Below are 27,795 nucleotides of genomic sequence, written 5' to 3'. Positions count from 1 at the left end.
AGCGCATTCATGTGTTGGCCCTAGATTGGCGCCAACAAAGAGGCCGTGTTTGATTTGGCTTGCTGATCTTCCTGCAAGATGTGATGGGAAATTAAATGAAAGTTAATTTTCTACTTGAACATGCATATAAACCTCTCCCCATGGCTAGAGGTGGTAAAGGTCTTAAAATTTAACTTAAATAATCTAAGGGCCAGGTTTTAAAAGGATTGGGCTCTAATCTTATACAATTTTAAGCTAAAAATATATAAAAACTAAGTTAGATTATGAAGAGACCACTAGGGCCATGATCCATTACCCACCCATATCTGTGGCTAGTGCTCCATGAGTCGTTTTCCTCATGCTTTTTCCCTTAATAGAACATTCGGCGCGCCCTACCAATTGAAGAAGCAAATGCAAGTACCCATAAGGCAATAAACAGCAACAAACTGTATGCTTGGTATAAGATAAATTCAATACGAAACCACCACATCCGGTACCAAACATATCATCAACATGTTAACGATGGACTCCACCTCCTATCCATGTCCACAAACACTAAGTCAGTTCTAACTTGTCTGAGATATCCTCCTGATCACCAACCTGCATCAAATATTAATCAGCCTCGAATTAGCATATGAAGATCAATAATTCTATAGAATTGTGGCAGAACCGCCCCAAATTATACCGGCTTAAGTTCACTGACCCTCATCTTAATCTTAATCCGGTTCATATGCACTTAAAACAGTATAGCTGTCAGTCTGTCAGGCCCGATTCAACCACGGTAATCACGGATTGAAACAAACACTGGAAGTCTCGCACGAAGACGAGCACAGATGATTATAAGCAAACAAAAGTTCTCAAACTTAATTTACAAAACAGAGCTTTACAAAAATAAGTTTAAATAAATTATTAGAGTTCAACATGCAGTGGAATTTAGAATAGAAGATCAGTTTAAAAACCACGTGAACTACGAAGGCGGGAGGATGTCACATCGAGCCCGCCGATGTAAATCCTAGTTAGCTTCCACCATTAGCAGCTACCTGAAAATATGGCAACAACAAACCCTAAACAACTAATACTCAGCAAGACTTACCCGATCAGTGGTATATACTTAGCCGACTCCTAGACATGCAAGGCTTTTGGTTCTGGAGTTTATTTGCTGAAAAGTTGCTAAAAGTGGATCCTTACTTTTAATATTTTAGCTCAAATTTAATGTAACAAGTACCAACTAGATTTGCATAAACATCTAGAGCAAGCATGGTGTATTACGTTAATTTTTCAAGATCATCAGAAACATATATCATATCCTCACCTTTCCCTTCTCATTCCACTTCTTTACTACGATGTGACACAGTGACCAAGGCTCTCGTATCCGCGAGTCACGGTGAATCGATCCGATTTAACCTTGCAAGGTGGACCTAACACACACGACATATGCAAACCCCATCGAGCCACACACGTAAATTGTTCCCATCATCACCCCGACGTCTGAACCATTGAAAGGACCTCGAATGTCGCCTAGAGGGGGGGTGAATAGGCGTTACAGCAAATTTTGTAAATTACAAAATTAGAGCACTGTCAGCACACTGACCGGTCAGACCGGTCAGGCAGACCGGTCTAGCACTTAGAAAGCTGAACAGAGCAGGCAACCGGTCAGACCGGTTGGAGTGACCAGTCAGACCAGTCTTGTGCAGAACCTGCCCAAATCAGAGTTACTTCTCCTCCTCGAGCTCTAGTTCAAAAACAACTTGGTGTAGTGCTTCTGCGGGTGATTTTAAGTGTATTGCAAATTCCTGCACACACAGAAACAACACAACCAAGTAGATCGATGCGAAATTATGAATAAGAAGCTAGAGCCCAAGTAGTGAGGCAAATCATAAAGGAGACACAAGGATTTGTTTCCCGAAGTTCAGATTCACCAAAGTGAATCCTACGTCTCCGTTGAGGAACTCGTTGGGCGTGAGTATTTTTCAACTCGATCCCTTGAGTTGGGTCTCTTTCAACCACTTCCTCACTTCACTATCTTGATCCTTTCCACTAAGGGGGTAAGATCACGCCCGTACAAACTTGCTGCTACTCACCACACCATCGGGAGCTAGCCGGCGACGCCTAGCCGTCTAGAAGGCTCACCTCTAAGAGTAACAAATGCAAACTGAAAGTTTTGACGGAACCAAGAGTGCTCAAGCTATGGTTGCTCACTGTAGCTCAAAATAGAGCTCTCACAATGCTCACTTTGCTCTCTCTCTCTCTCTCTCACACACACACAATCTCTCAACCCAACTAAAGGATATGCAAATTAGTTAGCAAAACTCACAAAGAGTGTTGGGGAAAACTTGCTGGTCAAGAATAAGGCTTTAGAAAGCTCAAAGATGCCAGAGAACCAGCAGCTCTCGAAAGAGAGGGCTGAGGGGTATAAATACCCCACTTCTAAAAACAAGCCATTTGAACTGTCAGTGCAGACCAGTTAGACCGGTCCCTCAGACCGGTCTGTTCAAGAAACTAGCCGTTAGCCCTGGGACCGGTCAGACCGGTCCCCTAGACCAGTCAGACCGGTCTAGGCCAGAGGACCCAAAACCCAAGTTAAGATGAAACACTTGGTCCACCAAGTTGACACTTGATCATCCAAGTAGCACAAAGTCAGTTCACAGGTGTTTTCTCTCAAGATGCTCACTTGGATGACCTATGAGCACTTTTGACTATTGTCAATTAATCAATGTTGCATCCCTCTTGATAGTATGGCATACCTATACTCAAGATTAAATATAAAACATAATTCAATCACTTGAGCCTTGAAGGATTTCAGCTTGGCCATACTTTGACTTTGTCAACCTTGGGATTCCAACATTGCATAGTCTTCTCTTGAGCAAATCCATACTTGAGCTAGTGACTTAGAATTCCCAACTCATTTGCAAATCTGTCCTTGGAACCTCAAGTCACTCCAAAAAGTATATTTGATGCAATGCATTGCTTCTCTCAACAAGACTTAGATATGATACTTCGAAAACCCCACGGATACTAGCAACTTCACCCTAGAAATTAGCACATGGTAAGCTGTCGTTTCACCAAAGTTTGCTTAGTCTAGTCATCTCGGTTGGTTTCTTCACCACTTATCCTTGCCACATTGAGTTAAGCTTTGCACGTCAACAATGAATTCCACTTTTTATTCTTATATCTTTGATTGCTTGATTTTGATTAATAAACATATTCCAAGCATTGCAAGCTTCCAATGAAAAGATCAATATATGACTTCATGAAGCCTTGCAATATTTTATTTCAACATTTGAATACTTGATGATCCCTCTACTTGTCAATCTAGCAATGCACCACGAGATCAACCATTTGCTTGTTTAGCTTTACAATCATACTTGTAACAAATCATATTTCAGTTGTGCCAAGCCTTGAATAGAAACCATATGTTGATATTGTATGAACACTTGTTTCTTGTTTTCGTTTATAACATGCTTCACTTTTACCAATATAGCCTCTTTTATTTGATTCCTTGATACATGAGCCAATACACAAATTGATATTCAAATAAATTCCTGCTCATGATATCTCAAACAAAATATTAGTTCTTTAATCATGTTGTCATTCAATTCACCAAAATCTATTAGGGGCCTAGATGCACTTTCAACCATGCCTGCTAAAACCCGGCTGAAGGGTCCCTCACGACAAACTCCCAGAGAACCTGAACTCGGGTGGCGGAGTGCACCCGCCTAATCCTAAGTGTAGGATGAGTTTGGGGGCAGTCAAGGAATTCTCGATCTAGCGGCGTATGAACACAAGGAACACACAAGGGTTTAGAGTGGTTAGGGCCGCCGGAGCGTAATACCCTACGTCCACTGTGAGCTGTATTGCCTGAGCTTGTGTGTAAGATGGGGGAGGAACAGAACTTGTCTCTGCGTGAGAGTGAGCCCTTGTGAGACCTGTTCTTCTAACGAGCGTGCTCTCCCTTTTATATGTCAAGGGGAGCATGTACACTGAGCGGGGCCCCGACAGGTGGACTCGACGACATATTAAATAATGTACGCACTGGAGCCATAAATGCCATAGATCCTGAGATCTCCGTCGTTGGCTTCCGTGCGTATCTTCCGACCGGATATGGTCTTGAGCCGCCTTGCTACCGCTGACATGCATAGAGGGAATCGCGTTGTCGGTGTAGAGTCAGCTCTCGCTGACAGGCGTAGGGGCTATGCTGATATGCTGTGTTATAGCCTTTGACCCCTGCAGCAGCGCACACTGTAGCCTATCTGCAGTAGGTCATAATTCCCCTTTGCCCATGCGCGCGGCGCGGTGATGGGACCACACATCTTGTTGTCCTGCGAACCGCCTTGGTAACACGCGTGCCGCCTCGGTAACTAGCGGGCTTACCGTGCTGTCACACATACCTGCCCAATGTGTCAGAGGGCAGCCCATGCTCTGTCCTATGAGCGCACACCTTACCCACCCGCACTTAATGCAGTAGGTGGGCTGGCTTCCCGCAGAAGGCTGGCACCCGCAGAACACGTGGCGGTGCTGGCTCAGCGGCCACATCCTCAGGGGCACGTGGCGGCACCGGACCCCCTCCCGAGTAAGGGGGGAGGTCCGGGCCCCCTGGCTCGCCCGAGCGCTCAGGCTCCCCGGAGGTCCGGCTGCCACACGTGTGGGCCCGAGACCACCCCGCGGGGGTTCGGGACCTGTCCGCGGGGGTTCGTACCGGTGGTAGCCGTTCCTGAGCGCTTTGTCCTTGCGGACACGTGGTGGCACCGGACCTGCTAGTACGTGGGGAGGAGGTCCAGAGACCGTGGGCCCCAGTTGTCAGGCCCGGGTCTTATGCCCAGCTGCCCAGAGGCTTAGTGCGAGGTTACGGATAACCTCGCGCCCCTCGGGCTGGTTACCCTAGGAGGAGGTACCCCTGTCTGTATGTACCGACAGCGACATACAATCCAACACCCGCCATCATCCCACTCCCAGAGTAGTAGATCACGATTCAAAGTATCATTGCAAATAAGATAATTAGCTTATCGGTTTCGACTACCTTCTACTCCCGGCATGTGGCTAGTACTGTTCAATCCTCGATCAACAATGCTAACAACGGTATGGTCCTCAATCAACACAGGCGGAGGCTTACTTTCCATCCATTCCATAACCTCAACCAATTCATCTCCGCCCAGTCTCATTTTCTTTTCCTTTCCTCATTAACCATTTTCCAGCAACTTGCCATAGGTACCAAGGTCCTATATCTCGCGAGTAATAGGAATCACTCGACTTCTACCGAATCCTAATTTAGCATGGCAGTTCTAACGACCTACACATACTAGTAGAGACCTATAGGTACCTAGGGAGAAACATGCATACTAGGGTTTCATACAACTCTTATAAATGTAAATACATAAATACTTAGATAAATATTGAATACTAAAATTAAGGGTTATGCTCCAAGGCTTGCCTGTGGTAACACCAAGTCAGTGTTAGTACTAACAAGGCCTTGGGCCCTTCCGACCTTGGGCCGGGTCTTCACGGGGTTCCTTCCTGGCATGCTTTGCTAGCTCCTGGCTTCACGACCGACTCATAGACAACGTCCTCGGCTACCGAAATATGAATGCGCATGAAATGCCGATTAATGCAATGCAAATGTTGGGGCAACGGTGCAATGACAAGATGCATGAGTACTCATGATGCAATGCAATTAAAAAGAAGACATGACTGGGCAATATTAAAGGAAAAGCGACAGCTAGGAACCAAACAATTGCAAAAACTCAACTTGCAGACATGATCTATCAACAAAACTTTACCAGCATGACAAGCTATTAACAAAGCATGCAACAAATTTTTACCAACACTTACTGACAATAGAAAGCAATGAAATTAGCCTTATCAAGATAAAACTGAACAAATAAAGATCTACAAACATGCACATAGCTTATAGACATGAAACTTTTACAGAGAACCACACGTGCAAAGAGCAACCTACTGCATAAATTTTACAATTTTTGGACAACTACAATAGGATATGTGAAAAAGACAAAAGTTTCAAGCTTAAACAAGCATTACTCAAGCTATAAAAGCATTTTATCTAGCATAAACAAAACTGCATAGAAAAAGTTATCACACAACACATTTCATGGTTCTATCCTATAGAGCATGAAGATACGAAGCTAACAAAACTGATTTTGCATTTTAGGATTTTTCTACGATTTTCTACGCATTTTACAAGCACTGTTGCACTGTTTTGATCAAAAGTTCCGACCCTAGGTCGGAAGTTCCGACAACCTTCAGAAGTTGCAGGCTTCTTCTGACAAGAGGTCCTTGGCCGATTGGATTTAATTGTGTCGAAAGTTCCGACAGCACAGAAACCGGCACTCCGGCGAGGAAAAGAGCCGGGGAAGGAGCGGGAAAGGTTGAGGGCTCACCGAGGAGTCGATTTTGGGGGTCGAATGGCGAGGAAGAGGGCCGGATTGAGCAAATCGGCAGTGAACGGGAGCTTCGGGCGGCTCCAATGGCGGTTGGCATTGCATACTCGATTCCAGCCGAGGAAACGTGTGGTCAGGCTTGGGGAGGCTCAGAGTAGGTGGAGGGCAAGGCGAGGAGGCCCTGGGTGCGTGGAATCGGAGCTGGGGTGACGGGGATGGCCGGTGGGGCTTCGGTAGCGGCAGCTCCGCTCGGCTCGACCCGAGCTAGGAGGAGGAGGAAGGGAAGGAGGAATGGCAAAATGAGATGCCGGGGAGTGGATAAGGACGAGCTCGGTGTGGAGGGAGAGGACTGTCGTGCTGCCAATGCGTGGTGATCGCTGACGCTGTGCTGGTCGTCGGCATGGGTGCCGGTATGGGCGGACCGTCCGGTGTGTACGGGCGTACCGTCCGGCATTTAAAACATTCGGACAGTCATAGGCGGACCGTCCGGGGTCTCTAGCAGACCGTCCGCTTCGATGTCATTCGGACATCCGAACGTAGGTCGATGTCATTCGGACATCCGAACCGCCCAGTGGGTTCTGTTGACGAAGGGGCGGACCATCCACTGTCCATAGCAGACCGTCCGGCATTCATGACGTTCCGAATCACTTGCCATGATGTTCGGACATCCGAACCTGGCGAACTGTCCGGTATTCATGGGTGGACTGTCCGCTTTCAGACATTCGGACATCCGAAAGGAAACTTTCTCTATTGCAGTTGGTGGACCGTCCGCCTCTTACCAGCGGACTGTCTGCGGTGCACTGCCCAGATTTGAGTAGGACGAGACTCGACGTTGGTCGGAAGTTCCGATGTCCTGTCGGAAATTCTAACGAAAAGGAAATCAGCGGCCGAGAGGCCTTGGTCGGAAGGACTAAGAAACCTCCGATAGACACCGGAAGTTCCGACGCATCATCGGAAATTCTGATGGGTCCAGATCAGCTCCAAGGAGATAGAATTTGAGACTGAGTCGGGTTTGACTGGCAAGAGCTCAAACTTTCTCTCTGCAACACGAAATGAGGCCAAAATGAAAGTTGTAGAGGAAGAAGAGATCTACAACTTTGATGTCAGGCAAAGATTGATTCGAGTTCTAGATTTGGCAGACAAACAAGGATTAGTGCTCAGCTGACATGAAACGTAACTAACCAAGCAAGATTAGCACTAATGATGATGATTATGCTATGATTAACGATTAAAGCACAAGAATAACACCAAGGGTGTTACAAGAATGGAACTGCAGGTTTAAATCTATTGTGCTACTTAAAATTGAGTATTTCTAGCAACTGAACTTATTAATAGCTGCATATGAATGATCTAATACATGTGGGGAATAATCACTTAGAACAGTCCAAATTTGACATGAATATAACTAACAACTAAACATATCATTAGCTGTTCAGATGCCCACACAGAGGTGAACACAAATATAGAGTGAAAATAGTTTAGGAAGTCACAAAATTTCAGGTACTAAGCAACTGCACACACAATCTATTTTCTATTTTATAAGAGCGAGCAATTCACATGATGAAAAATCTCTCTAGCGGATCATTCACCTTTGTCAGGAATAGAAGACACAGGGAGTAATTCTTTTGCATCGAAAATTACATCCATAACCTGGAAAATAGAGGAATCAAAATAAACATAGTAATAGAATAAAACAAAAGACAAAAAGTGCAATAAGAATAAATACTTGTGGAACACAGTGATCACATGATTCTTAGTCAGCTAATATTACAAATGGCTAATTTATGAAGGCAATTACACATGTACTGTAACACCTTAGGAGTACATAACATGGGTTGAGGGAAAACACCTTAGAGGTTCCATAAAAGAAATAGACACAAAGTAAAATAGATTTATTTTTTTTCTTTCATGTACAACTAGTGGAGATGTACGTGCCACATGCACGTATTTAATTTTGCTTCAATCAAGCAACAATGTCATTTATTTTCCTTCCAAAAATAATATACATCTTTCTTTTCCTTTCATAAAATAATGATGTCAATTATTATCCTTCCAATTAAAATAATGACGCGAATTATGGGTCCTTCCATAAAACAATGATGTCAATTATTATCTTTCCAAAACAAATAATGACGTGAATTATGGGTAAATGCATGGGCAAAAGAAAGTAAAGTGTGTGCTAAAGGAAAGTAATACGCGGGTACAAGATGTGAGTAGAAGAATTAGGATTTTGGCAGAAACATTTTCCTTCTACCAATTTTGTGGGTCTACACCCTCTTTCGTCAAACCTTTATCCTGATAAGTGGGCCTCTGTGAAGGGTACGGTGGGCCTAATCTTGGTGAGAAAAGATTCCAATTGTTTCAACTTTTATAGTATAGATTAAGAGGTCTGGAGGAAACATAATAACAATTTTTTCATACCAATTTTTTCACATCAATCGTATCACTCTTGCTTGGTAGTTCATTTTCCTTCTCACTAACATAATATTGTCTATGTTTGACTTCTTTCATCACAAAATAAGAAAACTTTCAGGCCTATGTCTACAGAAGGAAAGAGAGCCCACTGATGCCGTGATGAGCTATATTCAATATTTATTAATCCAATAAATAAGAACATACTGAAACTACATATACCTAGGCGTGGTAAATGACCTTAAAATTTAGTCTAGATAATCTAAAGGTCGAACTCTAATCCTATACAATTTTGAGCTAAAAATATATGATGGCTAAGTTGGATTGCGACGAGACCACTAGAGTTATGATCCGTTATCACCCATACATATACCTAACCAGCTCCAATTTTAGTACATCTTCAATCTTAATGTAAGTTATTTGCCTTAAAAAATTCAGACAAATAAGACACCGTGGCTTATCGTTTTATGTGTATGTAATTGCTAAATATCCCCCCCCCCCAAGGTTACTAGTAAATTTTTCTCTTTTCAAACCTAGCATGAACACTCTTAGGGTATGGTTCCTCCAACATACAACAGCTTAAAGTGATCAAATATATAATAATTTGTAGGTCAAAGAGGTTAGAAGGTTTACCTATAGGCTAAATCCAATGTAGTGGAACAAATTGGGATTAGAGCAGCACAGCAAAAACATTGCAACTCCCGTAAATGCAAAAGATGCATTTTGTTTTAGTATCTCTAGATTTATCAGCAAGTAACTATAAAATTAAGTGGCTAGTGATTGTTCAGCTTATCAAAGACAAAACAAAGAATAGTTGCAATCAATGGAGAGCAGTATACATGTAGTGGTGGTATGGACTCGTCACCTTTTAGCCAACGGCGGCAACTGATGATGGCGACGACACACTCAAGGAAGACTGAGAGGGCAAGGTGACGCTGAATCTGCATCCGGCAGAGAAGCACCTCAATCAAGATAGATTCCTACTGCCTCGCTGCGCCTGCAGTGTGTTTTCTACTACCAACTTTTGATGTTCCAACTCAATTTGAGATTATTAGAATTGTGAAGTTACATGCTAACTAATATGTAGGCAGATTAATCTTAACATGCTGCAACACACACAGTGCTATGATTATAACTGCTCACACAATATGATTTTCTGGACAAGATGCATCATTTATCTGAAGTGCATACTGAGAATTGTTTCACATTAAAACACCCATCATAATAAACCACACAATATGGAGGAGCGAACAAGATGTACTGCTGCGGGTACCCAAGGAACCATCTATGGCCAACATAATAGGACCCCCACCAGTTTCGTTGTTTCACCAGTAACTCAGGAGTTGACAGCCTAATTTATCAACGTAGCCTTTTGTTTCATGGCAGGTTCTCAATAGCATAACAATTTATTGTTAAAATCTACTACTAAGTGTAAGTTTTCTCTCTGCTCTCATCTTAGAGAGTCAGAGAGCAAAAGTCGGAACATCAATGAAGAAAGCCACAGGCAAACAGAGAAGAGGACCGGGAAGGGATGGAGGCCGCACGTACTGTGCTTCCATGTCCGACGGACCGGCGCACGAGGGCGGAGGCAAGGCAAGGCAAGGCGGCGGCGGCGGCTGTAGGTGTCGGCCTAGGTGTAGCGCACGGGCCCGTGCATGACGGAGGCCCTAGCCGGGTGGGTCAGCGCGGTGCGCCGAGGAACCAGAGCGGCGTCGTTCCGCGGTAAGTCATCGATGTCCTGCTCCGCTGCCATCTTCACGCCACCGCCAATACCGGGACGCCCCCCGGTCGAACCGCAGCGTGGCTTTTGACCTCGGCGTAGGGCTCTGCTGCAGAGCTGTGGGGATGGTGATGGGGATCGCGCGGGGAGGCGGAAGGGGGAGAGTCCAAACGAGTGGGGACGGGGCTGCTTCACCTACGCACTTGGACCACGCCTTCGAGCGCCTCACAGCGTCGCACCTCCCGCTTGCATGGCGTCGCCGCTGAACCACGCGCTGCGGGCCTCCCCCGAACCTCGCGCGCCGTCTCCACCGCCGCAGCCCGCTCCACTTCCTCCACCTCTTCCCGCGCGTGTTCCACCTCCGCGCCCCGCTCCCGCTCTTGCTCTCCCTCTCACTGATCCCCACCGCCGCGGACCTCCATGCCGTCGCCAACTCCGCCTCCGACGGGCACATCTCATGTGGATGTGGGGTCAGGGGCAAATCCATCTTTTCACATCTCATTTAACAGCAGATAGATGAAAAAAGGGACGGAATATCAGTGAAGGTATAAATCAAAATTTCTATAGCTATAAGAAGAATTTCTAAAATTTTGTGACGGTGAAATAATATGCTAAAGAAATTTCTATGGCTATAAGAAGAATTTCTAAAATTTTGTGACGGTGAAAGAATATGCTAAAGAAACACTGAGCCAATTTACTCGAGTAAGTAGGCTGACTGTCCGCCCAGCGGCCCAGCCCATCAAGTCGGCCGATTAAGCGGCGGCATCAAGGTGAGCAACGCCGCCGCCCTTCTCCGCGGCCAGCTGCTCTTCTCTGCCCGCGCTCTCCACCCGCGGTATCCTCCGCCGCCGCTCCCGCGCTCCCGCAGGCTGTCCTGTGAGCTCTCTCGCCGCACCGCTCGGGCTGCCGCTGCATTCCGTCGCCTCGTACTCTCCACCGCCCGCCGCGCGCGAAGGGACCCTCTCCGATCTCCGGCGGTGACGCTAGTAGCGTCAGTCGAGGTTACGATGGCTTCAGAGGTGGAGGGGCAGTGGGTGCTGATGGCGACGGGGCGGTCGCCGACCAACATCGCGGTGATCAAGTACTGGGGGAAGCGCGACGAGGCGCTCATCCTCCCCGTCAACGACAGCATCAGCGTCACCCTCGACCCCGACCACCTCTCCGCCACCACCACCCTCGCCGTCAGCCCGTCCTTCGCCTCCGACCGTATGTGGCTCAACGGCAAGGTGCGTTGCTGGGATTCCCCTCCTTCACTTCAAGTGTGCTACACTGGCTACTGTTGGCCGTTGATGCTTGTGTTCATCGAAGTGGCTGCTGTTGCCTCGATCTGGATCTGGATCGAAGTGTGCAGAGCTCCAGATTTTTCTTTTGTCGTTTGCTAAAATAAAAAAGTGCAACCTTTTTTTTGTATGCCTATTTTGTATTTTCTGTAGTTGCAGGGTTGCTACTTTGGACGATGAGTAAGTGACAAATATAGAATCCTAGTGCGGAGTATGGGACTTCAATTGGATGGAACATAACATTGAAAAGTTTATCATCCTTCTGTTTGGTATGGTTTTCATATGATTTTGGTTTGAATTGGAGCAGGAAATCTCGTTGTCAGGAGGAAGGTTTCAGAGCTGCCTGAGAGAGATCAGGAGGCGTGATCGTGATTTTGAGGATGAAAAGAAGGGGATCAAGATAAAGAAAGAGGACTGGGAGAAGTTGCATGTCCACATAGCTTCGTATAACAACTTCCCCACCGCTGCTGGTTTGGCCTCCTCAGCTGCTGGCTTTGCTTGTCTCGGTACAGTCTCTTCAGACATCATGATGCTCTTATAGGTTCTCAAAAATCAGTGGGCGTTCACTTCTCGTTGTCTCTAGTGCACTGAATAGTTGTTTTTAGCCAATTACACTAGTGAAAAATGTAAATTTGTAATATTTTGGAAGTAACTCTGTGATGATTTTACTAATACCACTATTATGTTTCTAATATAACTACTATTTCTTAGTTGTTTATAAATATTTCTTCATGTTCTTGCTTTTACAAACCATTTATCACAGCATAATAGTTTATTATTGAAATACTGCAACAGTTTTCACCCTTGGAAAGCTAATGAATGTGAAAGAAGACTATGGTGAGCTTTCTTCAATAGCAAGGTATGTTCATGTTAATTATACAATAGTTCCACCATTTTTGTGCTATCTTTTTCATGTGCCTTTTCATGTTCATGAGTAAATTGTCTTGTAAACCCCAACTTATATTTGTCAAACTTCAAGCAGGCAGGGATCTGGGAGTGCATGCCGCAGTATCTATTGTGGATTTGTGAAATGGTGTATGGGAAAAGTGAGTAGCAGTATGGCTGTGACAGAGAAACAGCATAAGCTAAATGCGTGCTTTTCCTGTTCAGAAAGTCTAAGCGAGGGCTTACTGTATGCAGAAAGATGATGGGAGTGACAGTATTGCGGTGCAGCTTGCTGATGAAGCACATTGGAAGGATCTTGTAATTATTATTGCAGTGGTATGTGTCTATCTGATCTATATTCCATATGACCTACTACATATTCTTCTCATTGTCATGTGGCTTCAGTGATAGCAATTATGAATTGTGTAGTTTCTCTTTTTCATGTTCCTTACCTGTAAATTTCCCTTTAATCTTGCTCTACCTGGTATCATAAATAGTTGATACACATTTGTGAATTAGGTCAGTTCAAAGGAGAAGGAAACAAGTAGCACCAGCGGGATGCGGGATAGTGTTGAAACAAGTCCCCTCTTGCAGTACAGGGCCCAGGTGATTGTGTTCTCATTATGAACTTGAATCTGTTCAAACAGTTTACTGATAGGAGCTTAAATTTCTCAAAAATAAATTTCCCTCTTCTTACTGTGCACTGCGCTGGTTGTTCTTATGCTTCAGACTGTAGAGCCAAGTCGGGTGTTGAAAATGGAAGAGGCTATCAAGAATCATGACTTTGAATCATTTGCCAAGTTAACTTGTGAATCAGTTTCATGCTGTATGTTTAGATACGAGCCCTCCCATCTTTTATATGAATGATACATCACACAGGTATGTTTTTAGCAGGGTATTGCTTTTGAATTCTGTTGCTCCTGAAATGCCAGAGTTAAGAATTTAGGTCTCAATTAATTGCAGGATAATTAGCCTTGTAGAAAAGTGGAACCACTCGGAAGGATGCCCACAGGTATTTCTATTATTCTTGATGAACATCTGTTCCGCATTTTTTTCAAAAAATTCTGAACTCCATCCTAGAACATAGTTAATTCTGTTGTTGTATCCCAGTGAATATTGCTGCAATAGCACAAAACCATCCAATTGGGTCTGTTGCAGTTTCATGAATATATCAGTTTGAGAAGTTTTTACTGCATTGGCCAAAACACTTTTGACTTGTATAACTGGATTGAATAATTTAACTCCAAGAGTGAACCTAGGTAAACATTGCCGCCTTTGTCACATTAGCAATTGCTATATAGGCTGATTGGCGGATATGCATTATTTCATCCATAGTACAAGGCCATCATTGCTGTGGTGGTGCAATTGATGTGATAGTGAGACCATTTATGAGTGTGCAATTAAGATGAGCATTTCTAATGGCAGGTTGCCTACACCTTCGATGCTGGCCCTAATGCTGTTTTAATTGCACGAGACCGTAAAACTGCAGCACTTCTCCTTCAGAAGCTCTTGTACTATTTCCCTCCACATGACAAGGATTTGAGCAGGTGCGTCTGATATTCACGGTTAAATTAACTCTGTATTATTGACTATATTGTAGCAGAGCTCTATGTATAAATATATCTGATCCGATCAACATCATCTTGCAGCTATTTGGTTGGCGACAAATCAATTCTAAGTGATGCTGGATTGCATTCCGTAGAAGACATTGAGGCTCTCCCAGCGCCTCCAGAGATGAAGATACATGATCAGAAATTCAAGGGCGACGTTAGCTACTTCATCTGCAGCAGGCTTGGGGCTGGCCCAAAGGTTGTCACTGACGAAAGCCAAGTGCTGCTTAATCAAACCACAGGGCTTCCAAAAGGAGCGTGATTTTAGAGTACTGGTTTGGTTTGATACATTAGTATTGTGTACTGTTTCGTCTTCATGCTGGGAATTAGAGCATATCCTACTCTAATTTGTAGTGCTGTAGGTTTGATCCTGTACTGTTGTCGATCCATCCATTTGGGTCTGGTGTTTGTTGTGTTGCTGATACAAAATAAAAAATGGCATGGCTAGCTGTTTTCAATAAAAGATTGTGGGATAAGCTGTCTCTCGTTTTCTCCTCCCCAGACAGCTCGTATGAAGCTGAAAGTTTTTGCGAGATTGGCACACTGGAATAATAAATTCGTGTACCATCTGTATCACATGCTATGGCTACTGTATACTCCAGTTGGCCGGACGTCCGGCAGATACCATGTTGACAATTCATCACTACAACCTTTAATTTGTTTAAGATATAGAAGCTCGGTTACAAAACGCTAAAGGTCACACGAGTACATGTTCATCTCTTACAAATCAAACATTTTTTATACGGTTCAGCTAGAACACTTGCCAATTGCCTATTTTATACTGTTTTATTTACATGCAAGCCGCTTCACTGTAAATACTGAAGGCCCATGATGCTGACCCGGTGGTATGGGCATGGAAGTCAACGACACACATGCGGAAAACCTCGTGCTGATGCTCCAAGAGCATTAGTCAACACCATCTCTTGTTGTCAATTGTTTATTGTAGAAACATGGCCAATACATCAGCGGTTAAGGAGGGAGCTGAAGGGAAGATTAGTGGTGGCATACGGAAGAGAGATTCAGAGCACGGATAGCCACTACTGTCAATCGTATTGCGCTAGAAAAACTAGCGCGGCCTTGCCACGCCATGACCTGTAGGCCAGTGTGGTGGAACCCTTGATTTTTGTTTATTGTTTCTGTGATACGAAGAAGCATATGCACGGTGGTGAACAATAGAGGGAAGAATGTGGAAGCTCTGAGGAAAGATCTTAATTGTTCTGCACTTGGAAGTTACACTTCGTTGCACGCACGTAATTCTTTTTGTTATGATAACAGGCTTTGGATCCCTATGTAAAAGGGGAATGTTCATGGGCTTGGCATATATGATACACCAAAATATTACAGACTTGTGCTGTATGTTTGGTTTTTGCTAGTTGCAAAGAGTAGAAGTTTTTACCCTTGCTAAACATCGGAGCTATTTCTGCGAACTAATAGTAGATCATAGCATTTGTCTCGTGAGATTCACCATACGTACAACAAAATATAGTGCATTCACTAAAACACCAAATTTGGCATTATACCATAGGCTTTGTAAGCTAAGGTTGTAGCTGATGCATCTATATAGATACATATCCAAAAGAGTGACAAAGAAATGCGTCGCCTGGTCACGTGAACAGCAAAAGATAAATAAATGAGAGTTAAATACACCAGCAGCCCTCGAACTTGTCCCCAAGTGCCACTTAGGTCCACGAACTCGCAAAATCGAAATCTTGCACCTTGAACTTGTTAAATTGTGCCACTTAGATACATACCCCATGATATGGCGCCACGTGGCATGAATATATGCAAAAAAAACTCCTCCAAAGTTGCTATCTTCTACATTCACCCCCTCCCCCTCCCATTCTATCTCTTTCTCTCCCCCCACGCCTCCCCTGCTTCCTTCGCCAGTGCGCCGCCGCCGACGCCGCCCCCTGGAGCTCGTGACTGCCGCCCCTGGATCTCGCGGACTCCGCGCTCGCCGCCGCCCTTGGAGCTCGCGGACTCGCTCGCCGCCACCCCTAGAGCCCACGGACTCCGCGCTCGCCGCCGCCCCTAGAGTTCGCGGCCTCCGCGGCCTCCTCCGAGGAGTGCCAGAGGAGGAGGAGGAGGAGGAGGAGGAGGAGCGCGGCGGCCGTCACCATTGCGGGCGGGGAATCAACTGGCGCAGGAGGAGCCAGTTCTTGGCACTGGCGGCCAGACGGCCAAGAAGTGCGGCTCTTGGCTCGCCCCCCGTTCCCGTCTCCTCCAAGAAGACGCCGACGGCGGGGAGGGCGCCGCCGAGGATGGTGAGCAGGAGGAGGGCGGGTTCTTGCGCCAAGAGGTGCTCCACTCTAGGGACGGCGACCGCGGCAAAGGTGAAGCCGGCGTACAACGCGCCGCGCGCGCCGGTGTGGGTCTCGGACGAACGGGACGACAGGGTCGTCGCCCCACTGCAACGAGCCCGCCCAAGTACGGCGGGGCAGCGAGGCCTCCGCGTCAAGGAAGCGAGGTCTCCTTCCCTGCCATCACCGGCTCCTGCATCCTCGATGCCTCGTGGCTCCGTCACCGCCGTCCTTGACATGGAAGACCCCTGTCGCTGCCTCATCCCATCGCAACCACTTGCCGGTGAGCCTCACCGCTCCCTAGAACGTGTGGCGCGCACGCTCCCACCTCCTTTTCGCCGCCTGGATCTGCCCCGTCCTTGGCGCATCGCGGCATCGAGCGGAGGAGCCGAGTTGGCGGGGGCGGCACACGCGCTCGGTGGCGGAGCCACAGGAGCAGTGAGGGGGAGGGGGCGGCAGAGGGAGCAGGGAGGGGTAGGGGCGGCGGAGGGAGCTGGGAGGGGGAGAGCGCGGTGGAGGGCGCAGGGAAGGAGATGGCGCAGGGGAGGAAGCAGCGGAGGGCGCATGGAAGGGAAGATGATAAAACTTAAGGGCATTTTTGCATATATTCATGCCCCTTGAAGGGGTATGAACCTAAGTGGCACAACTTAACAAGTTCAGGGTGCCAGATTTCAATTTTGCGAGTTCGTGGACCTAAGTGGCACCTGGAGACAAGTTCGAGAGCCGCTGGTGTATTTAACTCAATAAATGGACAGCTAATTTTTGTTAATGAAAATTAATCGAAGAAATGTAGTAAGTTTGAGAAATTAGTACCTCTATCACTGGTTTCGATCTATGTATGTGACCTTTTGGTTCTCGGACTGAGATATTCCTTTTATGTGTGTCTTCAAGCTATATAAAAAAATTGTAGAATAAATATTAAGATGAAAGGGTTGGGTTATAAAAATCAGGAGGAAGAGTATGAGTTTTGAATCATTTCTATGCAGCTCTTGAGCTATATTTTCAAGTACCTGTTCTTCATTCTTTATATCCAGTGCTTTTCTTATGGTCTTGTCTTGTAATATTCTGTAGAGAATTTTGAGGGATATTTCATTAGTTTGTTAATATGTTAGGTAAAATTAGTGAATGATATATTAGTTTGGTAGGGTAATACTCAGTCAGTTCAGTTTGCCTATCATCGATATTGTAATTCTGCTGACTGCTGGAATATGAGGACTATAAAAAAGATAAAAACAGGAAGTATTAGTACTGTAGTATATGGAGTTGCTAAATATATAAGTAGACATGAGAAAATAGACCTTGTTTTGCCATGGCTTGGGACAAATAGGTACCAGAGGTGGAAGGTTGTGTTCCTCAGAAGTTGAGGTGGCACAAGATGCCGGTTGCCTCTCTATCTTTATATTCACTACTTCAAACGTTGGATTATAAGCAATAAGTTTCTTCTCTGAGAGTACTCGATCAATAAAAGTGAATTTCTGACCAATAAGTGCTGAAATTTCCAGTGGATTGTCGCTTTTCCTATATGTGGTGAGCAACTTTTCTGCAGGTTTACCAATCAGCTGCATTGCTCGATCTTGGAATAGCATGAATTGCAGCTGCCATGTTGTATCGCTTGCTATAAGACAAACTTTGTACCTGTAAAATAGAATGAAATAGTTTGTAACCAGGGGCGGAGCCAGGCTGAAGGATTAGGGGGGGGCTGAGCCAACGTGAGATTGTGTTTAGGGGGGCTAAACACTGTTATTTGAATGCTAGACAAGATGATGAAACCTGGAGGCTCCATGGGCAGCTGGCCAGTAGGGGGGGCTGGAGCCCCCCCAGCCCCCCTGGCTCCGCCGCTGTTTGTAACAAGATTTTCATGTGGTGCTTCATGGGAGGTGGCTAGGATTTAATTGATTGATATCTAAAGCATGTAAGAACTGCCAAGTATTGTATTTTGATTACTATACAAATATACTGACTCCACTATTGCTTAGAGAATATATAACATACCTATGCTCAATATACTATACAAATATACTGACTCCATTATTCTATTGCTTAGAGAATATATAACATAACTATGCTCAATAGTTGTGCCTATGCAACCATCCTTGGAACAATGATATTTTTCTCCATCAAAAACTGATCTTGAGCCACAAGCTGTGCAAGCTGGATAGCATCGATATTGGTTTTGGGCTACTTGAATTATTACTGCAGTGCACTCAAACTTTATACCCTGCAAATGACATTCTTTTTAAATAAGAGAATAGGCAAACAAATGTAATGTAAAAATTGACCAAATAGCTTAGTTGCGTTTGTGTACCGCATGATCAAATGGATTGATTTTTCTTAGCTCTAACAAACTCTTTGTTTCAATTTGTCTCTGGATTTGTTCATGGTTTTTGAGATGCAGTTTTTTAACTGGCTATGCTTGGTTTGCTAAACTGTAGCAATTTTGAAGAGTTATCAATCAGTAGCTCTAACATATAAGAAGTGTGTATGGTAGATTTTGTGATTAGTATAATACCATACCATTTGTAGAAATCTCTTATTTCAGTGATATCATTTTCATTGATATACCATCTACATACAGTTGTTCCACTCAAGAAAGGAGGTGATCCCTTGTAGTAGTTCATAGAAGTTCCAACAAATATTGCTATCACGTGAGAGTTTTGTCCAACTTCATACACTGTGTCCCCGTCAAATTCCTGTGCTCTTGGTCCAAACAATGAGTATGTACAATGTATGAAATAAAATATATAATTGACCAAACTTTGGAACCGTATCCTTTTGTGGGAGCAAGGATCCAATATGGTGATGTATCTGACCATTTACTCGAAAAACATAAGGGCGTTCACCCCTATTGATTTTTTTATCTATATTTCCGCCCATTGATGTAAAAGCAAGTAAGTTATTATATTGTCTAATTCTTGCTATGAAATGTTTTGACATACTATTTTCTTTGTCATTTAGTAGTGTAAAGAGGAAATCTGGTGGTTGTCTAAAGGCTGGTATCTTGATACTTCCATATTTGCAACAGTTAGAGTATGTTATTTGGTTACCATCATGCTTCTGATGTTTTTTTGTTGGGTTCTTCAAACCAAAATATGGCATTGCAGTATTGGCATTTGTACTTTGGTACACCCAAATATGATCTATCAGGATATGATTCTTTTAGGTACTTTATGTATTCTGGAGAGAATAAAACCATTCCATAGGATGAAGATAGGTACGAGTGTTTGGAGTCAATATTTAGACATCTTTTTTTAGTAGGTATATCTTCATTTTCTTTGTCTTTTCTTCTTTTTTTGTTACTGCTCTGTTGTCGCGTTTTGCTTACCTCTTATCTGCCATTCTTTTATCTTTTATCTTTTCCTTCCTTATTGCTCTTAATTTTTTACTTGTATTATGGATGTAGTCAATGTCTTTATGGTCTAGTTTTCTTTTCTCAGCACCCATTTGCAGTTGTATGCTTTGGTAGTAGCATGGTTATAGGAAGTATAGAAAAAACAAGAGTGTTAGTAAATACACAATTGTTTGCCAATGAAGCCAAAAGAAATAACAAGCAGTAATTGTTTGTTATATAAAATGAGGACTCCACACTTGTACTGTAATTGATAAATGCTACGTTCATACAGAATGTGTTATAACTATTTTGAGAAACTTTCATATTGAAGGTATTTAGTTTCCCTGACATGTAGTGCTCTGATTTAGATATATTGAATTCTAATGCTATCACCAGGTGTTTTCATTTTCAGTATGCTCATACAGGAATACCACATCTATTTATTCATTGGATATGAGTAGTGTTTGTTCTAGCAGATCGGTAAAGGAAATGCATTTTGTAGACACTGTAAATTGAATGTGGCAAGCATATCCTATTTTTAAGGCATTATTGATACGTACAGATATATGAGTAGAAGATGAACACACATAACATATGTTATTTTTATTATGCAAAATTTGTACATAGAGATATACAAAAGCAAAATGTATATGGTTACCTCTCTTTTTTTCTTTTCTTCTCCACTCTCAGGTGGGTTGGATCACTAGGGACTCTTTTGTAGTTTTATCCTTTTAAGTACTGCCCTGTATCATATTTGTATATAATTAGTACAGTAGCAAAAATAATTTTTCGAAATAGAACTGGGTGCTAGATACTGTCTATGTTGGTGAACTGTTGACTAAATGTGTACATTTGATATAGTAATTGCAAATAAGGCTGTAGTAATGTGGTTATATTTATCACTGCAATTTGGAAAAATTATATTTATTACTGCAAGCTTGAGACATGATATCTAAGTATGAACCGATAGTTCAAATCAAGGAGAAGCAGAGAAGCAGCATTATAAATCAGATAAGCGCATTATAAACTGATAGCTCAATCGCCATCTGTGTGCGGGAACACCAAGGTGTTGAGGAAGGTGACCAGACGAGTGGTGCGAAGAAGTGCAGCGGCGATTGAGCTGTGCAGGATTGACGAGGACGCTCAGGCGCTGCGGCAGCGGAGATCCGGTAGGCTCATGGGGACGTGGAGGCGCGGCGGTGGCTTAGATGCGATGTTCGCATGCTGGACACATCATGGCAGGCTCCAATTCACGGCTATCTCTCCTCTTGCTAGCATTGCATCGAACACATGGTGGGCAGCCTCCGCACCTCGATCTAGCCCGCTCTGTTGGCGTGGCAAGCAGAGGGTGGGGAGCAAAGAGGAGGGGCGGCACGCCATGGGTACGCCGCTAGAAACGACCTCGAGCACCGACCCGCACCCGGCGTGCGTCATGAACGCGCCCACGGATGCGTTGCGCAGCAGGGGCACCTGCGGCGCCCAGGGGACCACGAGCCGGCGCCGGTGGCCGCAGCGCGGGCCAGGAACCCCGTGGGCAGGAGCGGCCACGAGCCCTCGCGCAGGGACCACAGGAACGGCGCGCCGGAGGACTCCAGCCCGGCCGCCAGCTCCCGGATTTGTCGTACATAGAATTCATACGGAGCGGGAAGCGGGACGGGAGGTAAAAATCATGGCAGAATGGTGGAGGATTTTTCTTACCACAGATCCTGGGTCTCGTAGTCGTTGTTTGCTTGGATTCGGTGTTGTGCGATCCCTGGATTACGGCTCCTAGGCCTGGGACGAGAGGAAGAGGTGGACGGCTTCGGCTCCGTGGCGACGGCGCGGACGCAGGGGAGCTGCTGTCCTCGGCGGCGGCGGGGCGGTTGGGGGAAGAGGAAGAGGAAGAGAGGACTGTGGGTTGATTTCGTTGAAGTTTGAGGGGTTTTTTGCAAAACGACCAGGAATCGCATGATCTCGGCCGTCCGTGCGGCCGATCCGACGGCCGGGAGTGGCCGGCGACGTGGCGCGCTCTCGTGCCAGGGATTGTCCCAGGTTTTGTATTGTAAGAGATTGCATATGGACATGGCAGGAAAAAAATACAAGAACTCACCACTTGCCAGTGAGAAAAGATCTGTCGTCATATGAAGCGTATTAGGGACAAGAAAAAGGACAGCAAAAGTGAGGAACCATATGCTTGGAAACTATAAGCTGTATTTTCTTTGTTGAAGAGGAGATGCTAGCTTGTTTTATTTTTTATGGATAGAGACTACTAGATTGCAGAAGAGACAATCAGAAGCATTCGTGTGGAGCTTATTGCAGTGTTGATGCTTGCTTATAAAATAATTTAAGCTACTAAAAGACATTGAGATGATTGTGGAAGACAGCGCCGACCATACCAAACAGCTCCACTAGCATCAAAAAGGGGTCATTGGAAAAAAAACTCCACTAGACACGAAAAATCAAAATGTAATACTCTTATCTATAAATATGATTAAACTTATAATAATTTGACTAAGAATGAAATTAGAATTGCATTTTTTTCAGGACCGAAGGAGAAGCTAGGTTCTATGTAGTATTGCTGGTCCTGCGCCATCAATGCTCGGGCGCGGTTCCAATTTATACATTTTAGACCCTGATCATTTTTAAAAGGTTCACATGGATCCATACGTGTTACCACCGGAAATTGACCGAGACTGATATGGGCCTAGACTGTTGATGGGCCAAAGCAGGTCGTCCAAGAAAGTGGCGATTATGGTCCATGGCGGGAGCCGATGGGCTCCTTTATCTGTAATTTACTAAGATAGAGTTCGTTTAAGTTATGGTTTTGATAGCTTGTTTGTCAAGTCTACGGACTATAAATATGTATCTATACCTGATGAATAAAGATTGACGGCAAACGTTCTCACAGCAGCGGTTGTCTCCAACTCTCTCGGCGCATCGCCAGCCCTAATCGCATTAGGGTTAACCTCGAGGTAAGCGCCATGCGGCTCTAAGGATCTTCCTTAGATCATCACGGCTCAATGCCTCGTTTCCTTAGTAGATCTCGTGCTGAAGCGTTTTTTATGGCGAGATCTGCTACTTATCCCGGTGTTTGCAGTATGGTTTTAGTAGATCGATCATGCTTTATTGTTGCCTAATTGTTGCATTCGCCGTGTCATCCTTATGCATGGAATCGGCTAGTTTCCTATTCACACAGTGTGTCATAGAGCCGATTCGTACAGGGATGACGCCTTGCTTTGTTTCGTTTAGCGAATCCGATCTGTTACCGTTCGTCCTTAATCAATAAGGATTTGTTTAATATCTGCTATATCTGGCCTCGGTAAATGTGTTGGACGATTCCTATGGTGTGTTAGATATTCTCTATCATGCTCATCTGGCCTAACTCGCAGACAGAACGTTTCTATATAGCAGTGAGAGCTGTAACGGTCGTGGTTTGGATCTACTCGATGTTTATAAAGCGAGTGTCTTTTACCGTGGTTTTCACTCGTTTCATTTGGATTTGTAAGATCCTTTTCGTTCTTGGTTTTGGATCGGAACGCGTTGCCTAGCCGTTTGTTACAATCCACGACATGCGTTGCAACACGTGCATACGACCTGCCGATGGGTTAACGTGTACCGATCACCCTGTCTGATATGTCTTAGATTGGATCTATCTGTGTGGATGGGTTTTTTTGGAAATCTTGGTTATGCTCACATATGCTTTGATCGTTCTATGTCGTGCGTAGCAAGAACCGATCTGGATAGGTAGATTTGTTTATATCATATTCCAGAGCAGGTTTTATCCTTTACAGATGCGGTTTACAAGCTTTTATTTATCGATCGCATCTACAATCGGCATACGTGCCGATATGCCCTCGAACGCTTCCGGATCGGCTGTTTTGTGCTGATATGGGGCAGCGGGGCTCAAAGTTTGCCGATCCGAGCGATCGGCAGGAACAGGAATTTAACTCTTTATCTTGTATGACGCAGGGAAAGCAGGAGATAGAAGCGTCATCACTCACCCCTTCCTGGCTGCAGGTCAAGCAAGGTGGCACGCCCTGAACACCCAGAGCAAATCCACGAGCCGCACTAGGAGAGACGAGGGTAGCAGCAACCCGATCTCCCGGCTCGTCGCTGTGTTGCCCGCCGACTCCCGTCCGTCGGTTTCCCGCGACAACACAATTTTGGCACGCCTGGTGGGACCACGTCAACGACAACTCCATCGACTTCGTCAGCATGCCTCAGAAGCCGTCCACGTCCAAGGACGGCGAGCAGGACGACAACAGCTTCCTTCCCAAGGGGAAGTTCGGCCCGCCAATGCTGGATGACCTCACGGCAGAACACAAGCGCAAGTACGACCAGGTCATGGCGGACCTGGGGAAAGAAGTCCTCAAGCAGTACACGTGGACCCGCAATGGAGGAATCAGGTACATCAGCGATCCCGAGTCGCCGCTTAGTAGGATCGACCTGACTGTGCCTTCCGAGGAGCGCAGTCAAGCACTTCGGCAGGAGGTCAACTACATGATCCACCACGCCATCATCCGGCAGACCGAAGTCATCCTCAACTCCTTGGACAACGTCGTGGCTCGCGTTGTCAAGTCCATGTTGGCTGGTGAACACGATCAAGACATCGGCCTAGTGATCAACTCCCATGCGGGAGAAAAGAAGTTCTACACGCGCCCACTCCAAGTCCCTCAGGTCAATGCTCCAGAGGGGACAAAGGCCGAGTTCATTCCCTACGCGCTGCAAGATCGCAATGATAGACCATCTTGCTACGAGGAAGCAACTGCCTTCATTCCTGAAGGATATATCTGCCAACTCCGTTATAGACCTCTGCGGGCGGACGAGCAGCCTTACCGTCGGCAACAGCCGGCCAGGGAGGCCGGCGCCAACAATCACACAGCTATCGGCAAGGACAAGCCTGCCAATCAGGAGCTACTGGCGTGGCAAAGCTAGTACGGATCAGGGCCGGTTTCTCACAACCAGGCCGGTCAATCCCTCGACGCAGGGACCGGAAGCCTCCAGGATTAGTTGACTAAGATCCTGAGGAATCAGTTCGGGATTGCCCCGAAGAGGGGTACCATCACTTATTCCAAGCCATATCCGGACATCTATGACCAGCTGCCGCCGCCACCCAAGTTCAAAGTGCCAGAGTTCTCCAAGTTCAGTGGCAACAACAGCACTAGCATGATGGAGCATATCAGCCGATATATGGCTCAACTTGCCATCGCAGCTGCAGCCGAACATATGAAGATTCGGCTTTTAGCTCTATCACTCACCGGACCAGCGTTCAGTTGGTACACCTCTCTGGTGCCAGGATCCATCACGACGTGGAAGCAGCTGGAAGAATAGTTCCACGCCCAGTTCTTCTCGGGCTCTGACGATGCCACACTGTCAGATCTCACGGCACTCCGTCAGTGCACGGGAGAAACCGTGAATCAATACATCCAGTGCTTCCACGAAGCGCAGAACAGATGCTACTCTCTCCATCTGTCGGAGAGAAACTTGGTGGAGCTTGCTTACGGTGGCCTCTCCCGGGTCACCAAGGGCGTCTATGGGCCGACGGACTTCGACTCCATCGGCCACCTTTTATCGAAGGTATCCACATATGAACGCTTACACCCTGATTTGTATGTAGACAAGCCGTGGAAGCCGATCGCCTATTTCCAGACTGCCGAGGACGAATCGGCTGATGAGGCCGAAGTGACGGTCATCCAGTGTGCCAAGGCATCTCAGCCTCTACCTTGCCCCTGGGTCAAGCGCCTCGAGGCGGCGGTCGGGTACGACTTCGACGTCACCAAGACGGAGCAGATTCCCTTGGCCAGCGATCTCAAAGGGCACAAGTATTGCAAATGGCATAACACGGTTGACTCCCATCAGACGGTCGACTGCAAAGCCCTGTGCCAGCAAATACAAAATGCCATCGAGCAAGGGCTTCTGGTGTACATGCGGAATCAGATGAAAGTCGACAAGACGCCCTTCCCGAGCGCCAACATTGTGGATCTCGCACCTGCGCTGCAACCTCTTCCACCTCTCGGATCCTCCGCGTCCTTCCAGCAGATGCGGAGCATGATTGAACAAGGACGCATCATCGCCAGGCCCGCGTGCGGTGAGCACAGTCCACATCTTTCTCCTTCGATTAATATGGTGTCGTTCGCACACACTTCCAAGGGGAAAGAGAAAGCCAATCCTGACGTCGATCGGCTCATGGAGTTCAAGCCCGAGTGTCACGCGTCGGCGAAGGAGATCGCCAAAAACCGCAGATCGCGACCCAATTCAGGGGCGTTGATCGGCCTATATGCAAGACCTGGACGGCAACATGATGAAGACCAACACTACGACGGCCGGCGCGTCTACCATCGCGAGCGGGATGATAGAGGATGCGGGCTCCACCACAGCCCGCGCCGCCACTCGCGTAGTGGAGAACGCCACCGGGAAACATGGCATCGGCAGGAGGAACGCCTCTGCCACGAGTGGCGTCATGAAGAGGAGCGCGCCTACTGCAACAACGGAGGAGCCAAGGAACATTGGAAGTGCCCGTTCTTCCAGTACTGCTGGAGCCAGGGGATGAAGCGGCTCCCAACGTCTGAGGATTGCCCGGAGTGCTCCACCCGGAGGCCCGGGGATCGGCGGCCATCGGTGTTCCAGAGGCTTGAACGCCCATCACCGTCCTGGTCGCGCCGCGCGTCGCCTGAGCGGCCACCACAAGAAGAATCCGGCCGGAAGCGTGAAGAGTGCCACCTCCCACGGTGGTGCCCAGACGGGCTCTCCAGATCGCAAAAGCGGAGAGTCCAGAGGCTACGGAGCCTCGAGCAAGCCGAAGAACACTACCTTCGGCTCCTCAAACAAGTAAACTCCGGGCTAGCGACCATCCCTCCCCCTCGCAGGATGCGCAGCATGGTTTGGAGGGGGGTGCGGCCGACGGCGCCGGCGGCCAACGCAAGTGCATCGGCCGATCCAGCAGTGATTACATCAGGCGCCCCGTCAGGCAAACGGAGGGCATGTTCATCGGCCGATGTAAATATGGTTTTCTTCCTCCTGGAGGAGTTCTGCAGCCCGCAGCAGAGCAAAGAAACAATGGCGCAGCTAAATCTGGGGCCACGGCTATCGTCTTCGAGAAGCCCGCCGACAAGAAGTACCGTCACCTGAAGCCGCTCTACCTCAAGGGCTACATCAATGGTAAGCCGGTTAATCGGATGATGGTGGATACCGGCGCGGCGGTTAATCTCCTGCCGTACGCGGTGTGCCGCAAGATTGGCAGGACAGAGGAAGACTTGATCAAGACCAACGTTGTCTTGAATGACTTCAAGGGCAACCCCACACCAACAAAGGGGGTCCTCAACGTCGACCTGGCCATTGGCCACAAGACGGTCAGCACCTCTTTCTTCGTCGTGGACTCCGACGGGTGTTACTCGGCCCTGCTCGGCCGAGATTTGATCCACACCAACTGCTGCGTGCCGTCCATCATGCATTGGTGCTTGATGCAGTGGGACGGCGATGAGGTGGAGGTGGTTCAAGCCGACGACTCCTGCGATGTGACTATGGCAGATCCTCCAAGCTGGTGGGGAGAAGGCACGGAGTGCCTGACGGACAGAAAAGAACAAGACTGGTGCTTCGTCAACCAGTCAAAAAACGGAGTGATGCCGGTTCCAGCAATCGGCGACGAAGCGTGAAGATGCCTACTCAAAGCATAGCCGATCCTAGCGATCGACCCATTTTTAAAGAGTCACATTTTCTATCTAGTTGTAAAGCCGATTCTGGCAATCGGCAACAAAAATGTGTAAAATTTTTAAGTCAAAATGAAATGGAATCGGCCGGTGCATGCCATCGGCCCCTTTATTATTCCTCGTCTTTCATGATTTGCAGTTCCGAATTAGAAGAGGATGGCAAGTTGGGCTTTGGGTTCACGCTGGCCGATGAGCTAGATGAGA

The 27,795-nt window shown here is 46.4% G+C and overlaps 1 protein-coding gene and 1 pseudogene across 7 annotated transcripts; one reads left to right on the top strand and one right to left on the bottom strand.

Moving 5' to 3' along the window:
* Positions 1-90: 90 nt before the first annotated feature.
* LOC120666914 lies at positions 91-22,147 on the bottom strand. 7 transcript variants are annotated; one of them, XR_005671939.1, is made up of 10 exons: positions 21,605-21,950; positions 20,565-20,649; positions 18,571-18,796; positions 17,877-18,213; positions 17,732-17,793; positions 17,589-17,643; positions 17,392-17,469; positions 9,649-9,724; positions 7,961-8,021; positions 91-579 (listed from the first exon to the last, which is right to left on the bottom strand). XR_005671939.1 is itself a non-coding variant. In XM_039946902.1 (7 exons), exons 3-7 carry the CDS (start codon positions 18,162-18,164, stop codon positions 15,717-15,719), a joined length of 645 nt encoding a protein of 214 aa, XP_039802836.1. In that variant the 5' UTR covers positions 18,165-18,213; positions 20,565-20,644; positions 21,605-22,147; the 3' UTR covers positions 14,595-15,716. The 7 variants fall into 7 exon arrangements, 2 of the variants coding, with proteins under 2 accessions (XP_039802836.1, XP_039802835.1); XR_005671940.1 differs by lacking the exon at positions 91-579 and adding an exon at positions 830-1,019 and having other exon boundaries at positions 20,565-20,644; positions 21,605-21,961; XR_005671937.1 differs by lacking the exon at positions 91-579 and adding an exon at positions 830-1,019.
* On the top strand, positions 11,270-14,760 carry LOC120666913 (annotated as a pseudogene).
* Positions 22,148-27,795: the final 5,648 nt, after the last annotated feature.

Source organism: Panicum virgatum, chromosome 3N (assembly GCF_016808335.1).
Source record: "Panicum virgatum strain AP13 chromosome 3N, P.virgatum_v5, whole genome shotgun sequence".
Classification (NCBI taxonomy): domain Eukaryota; kingdom Viridiplantae; phylum Streptophyta; class Magnoliopsida; order Poales; family Poaceae; genus Panicum; species Panicum virgatum.
This window is presented reverse-complemented; position numbering and strand designations above follow the sequence as displayed.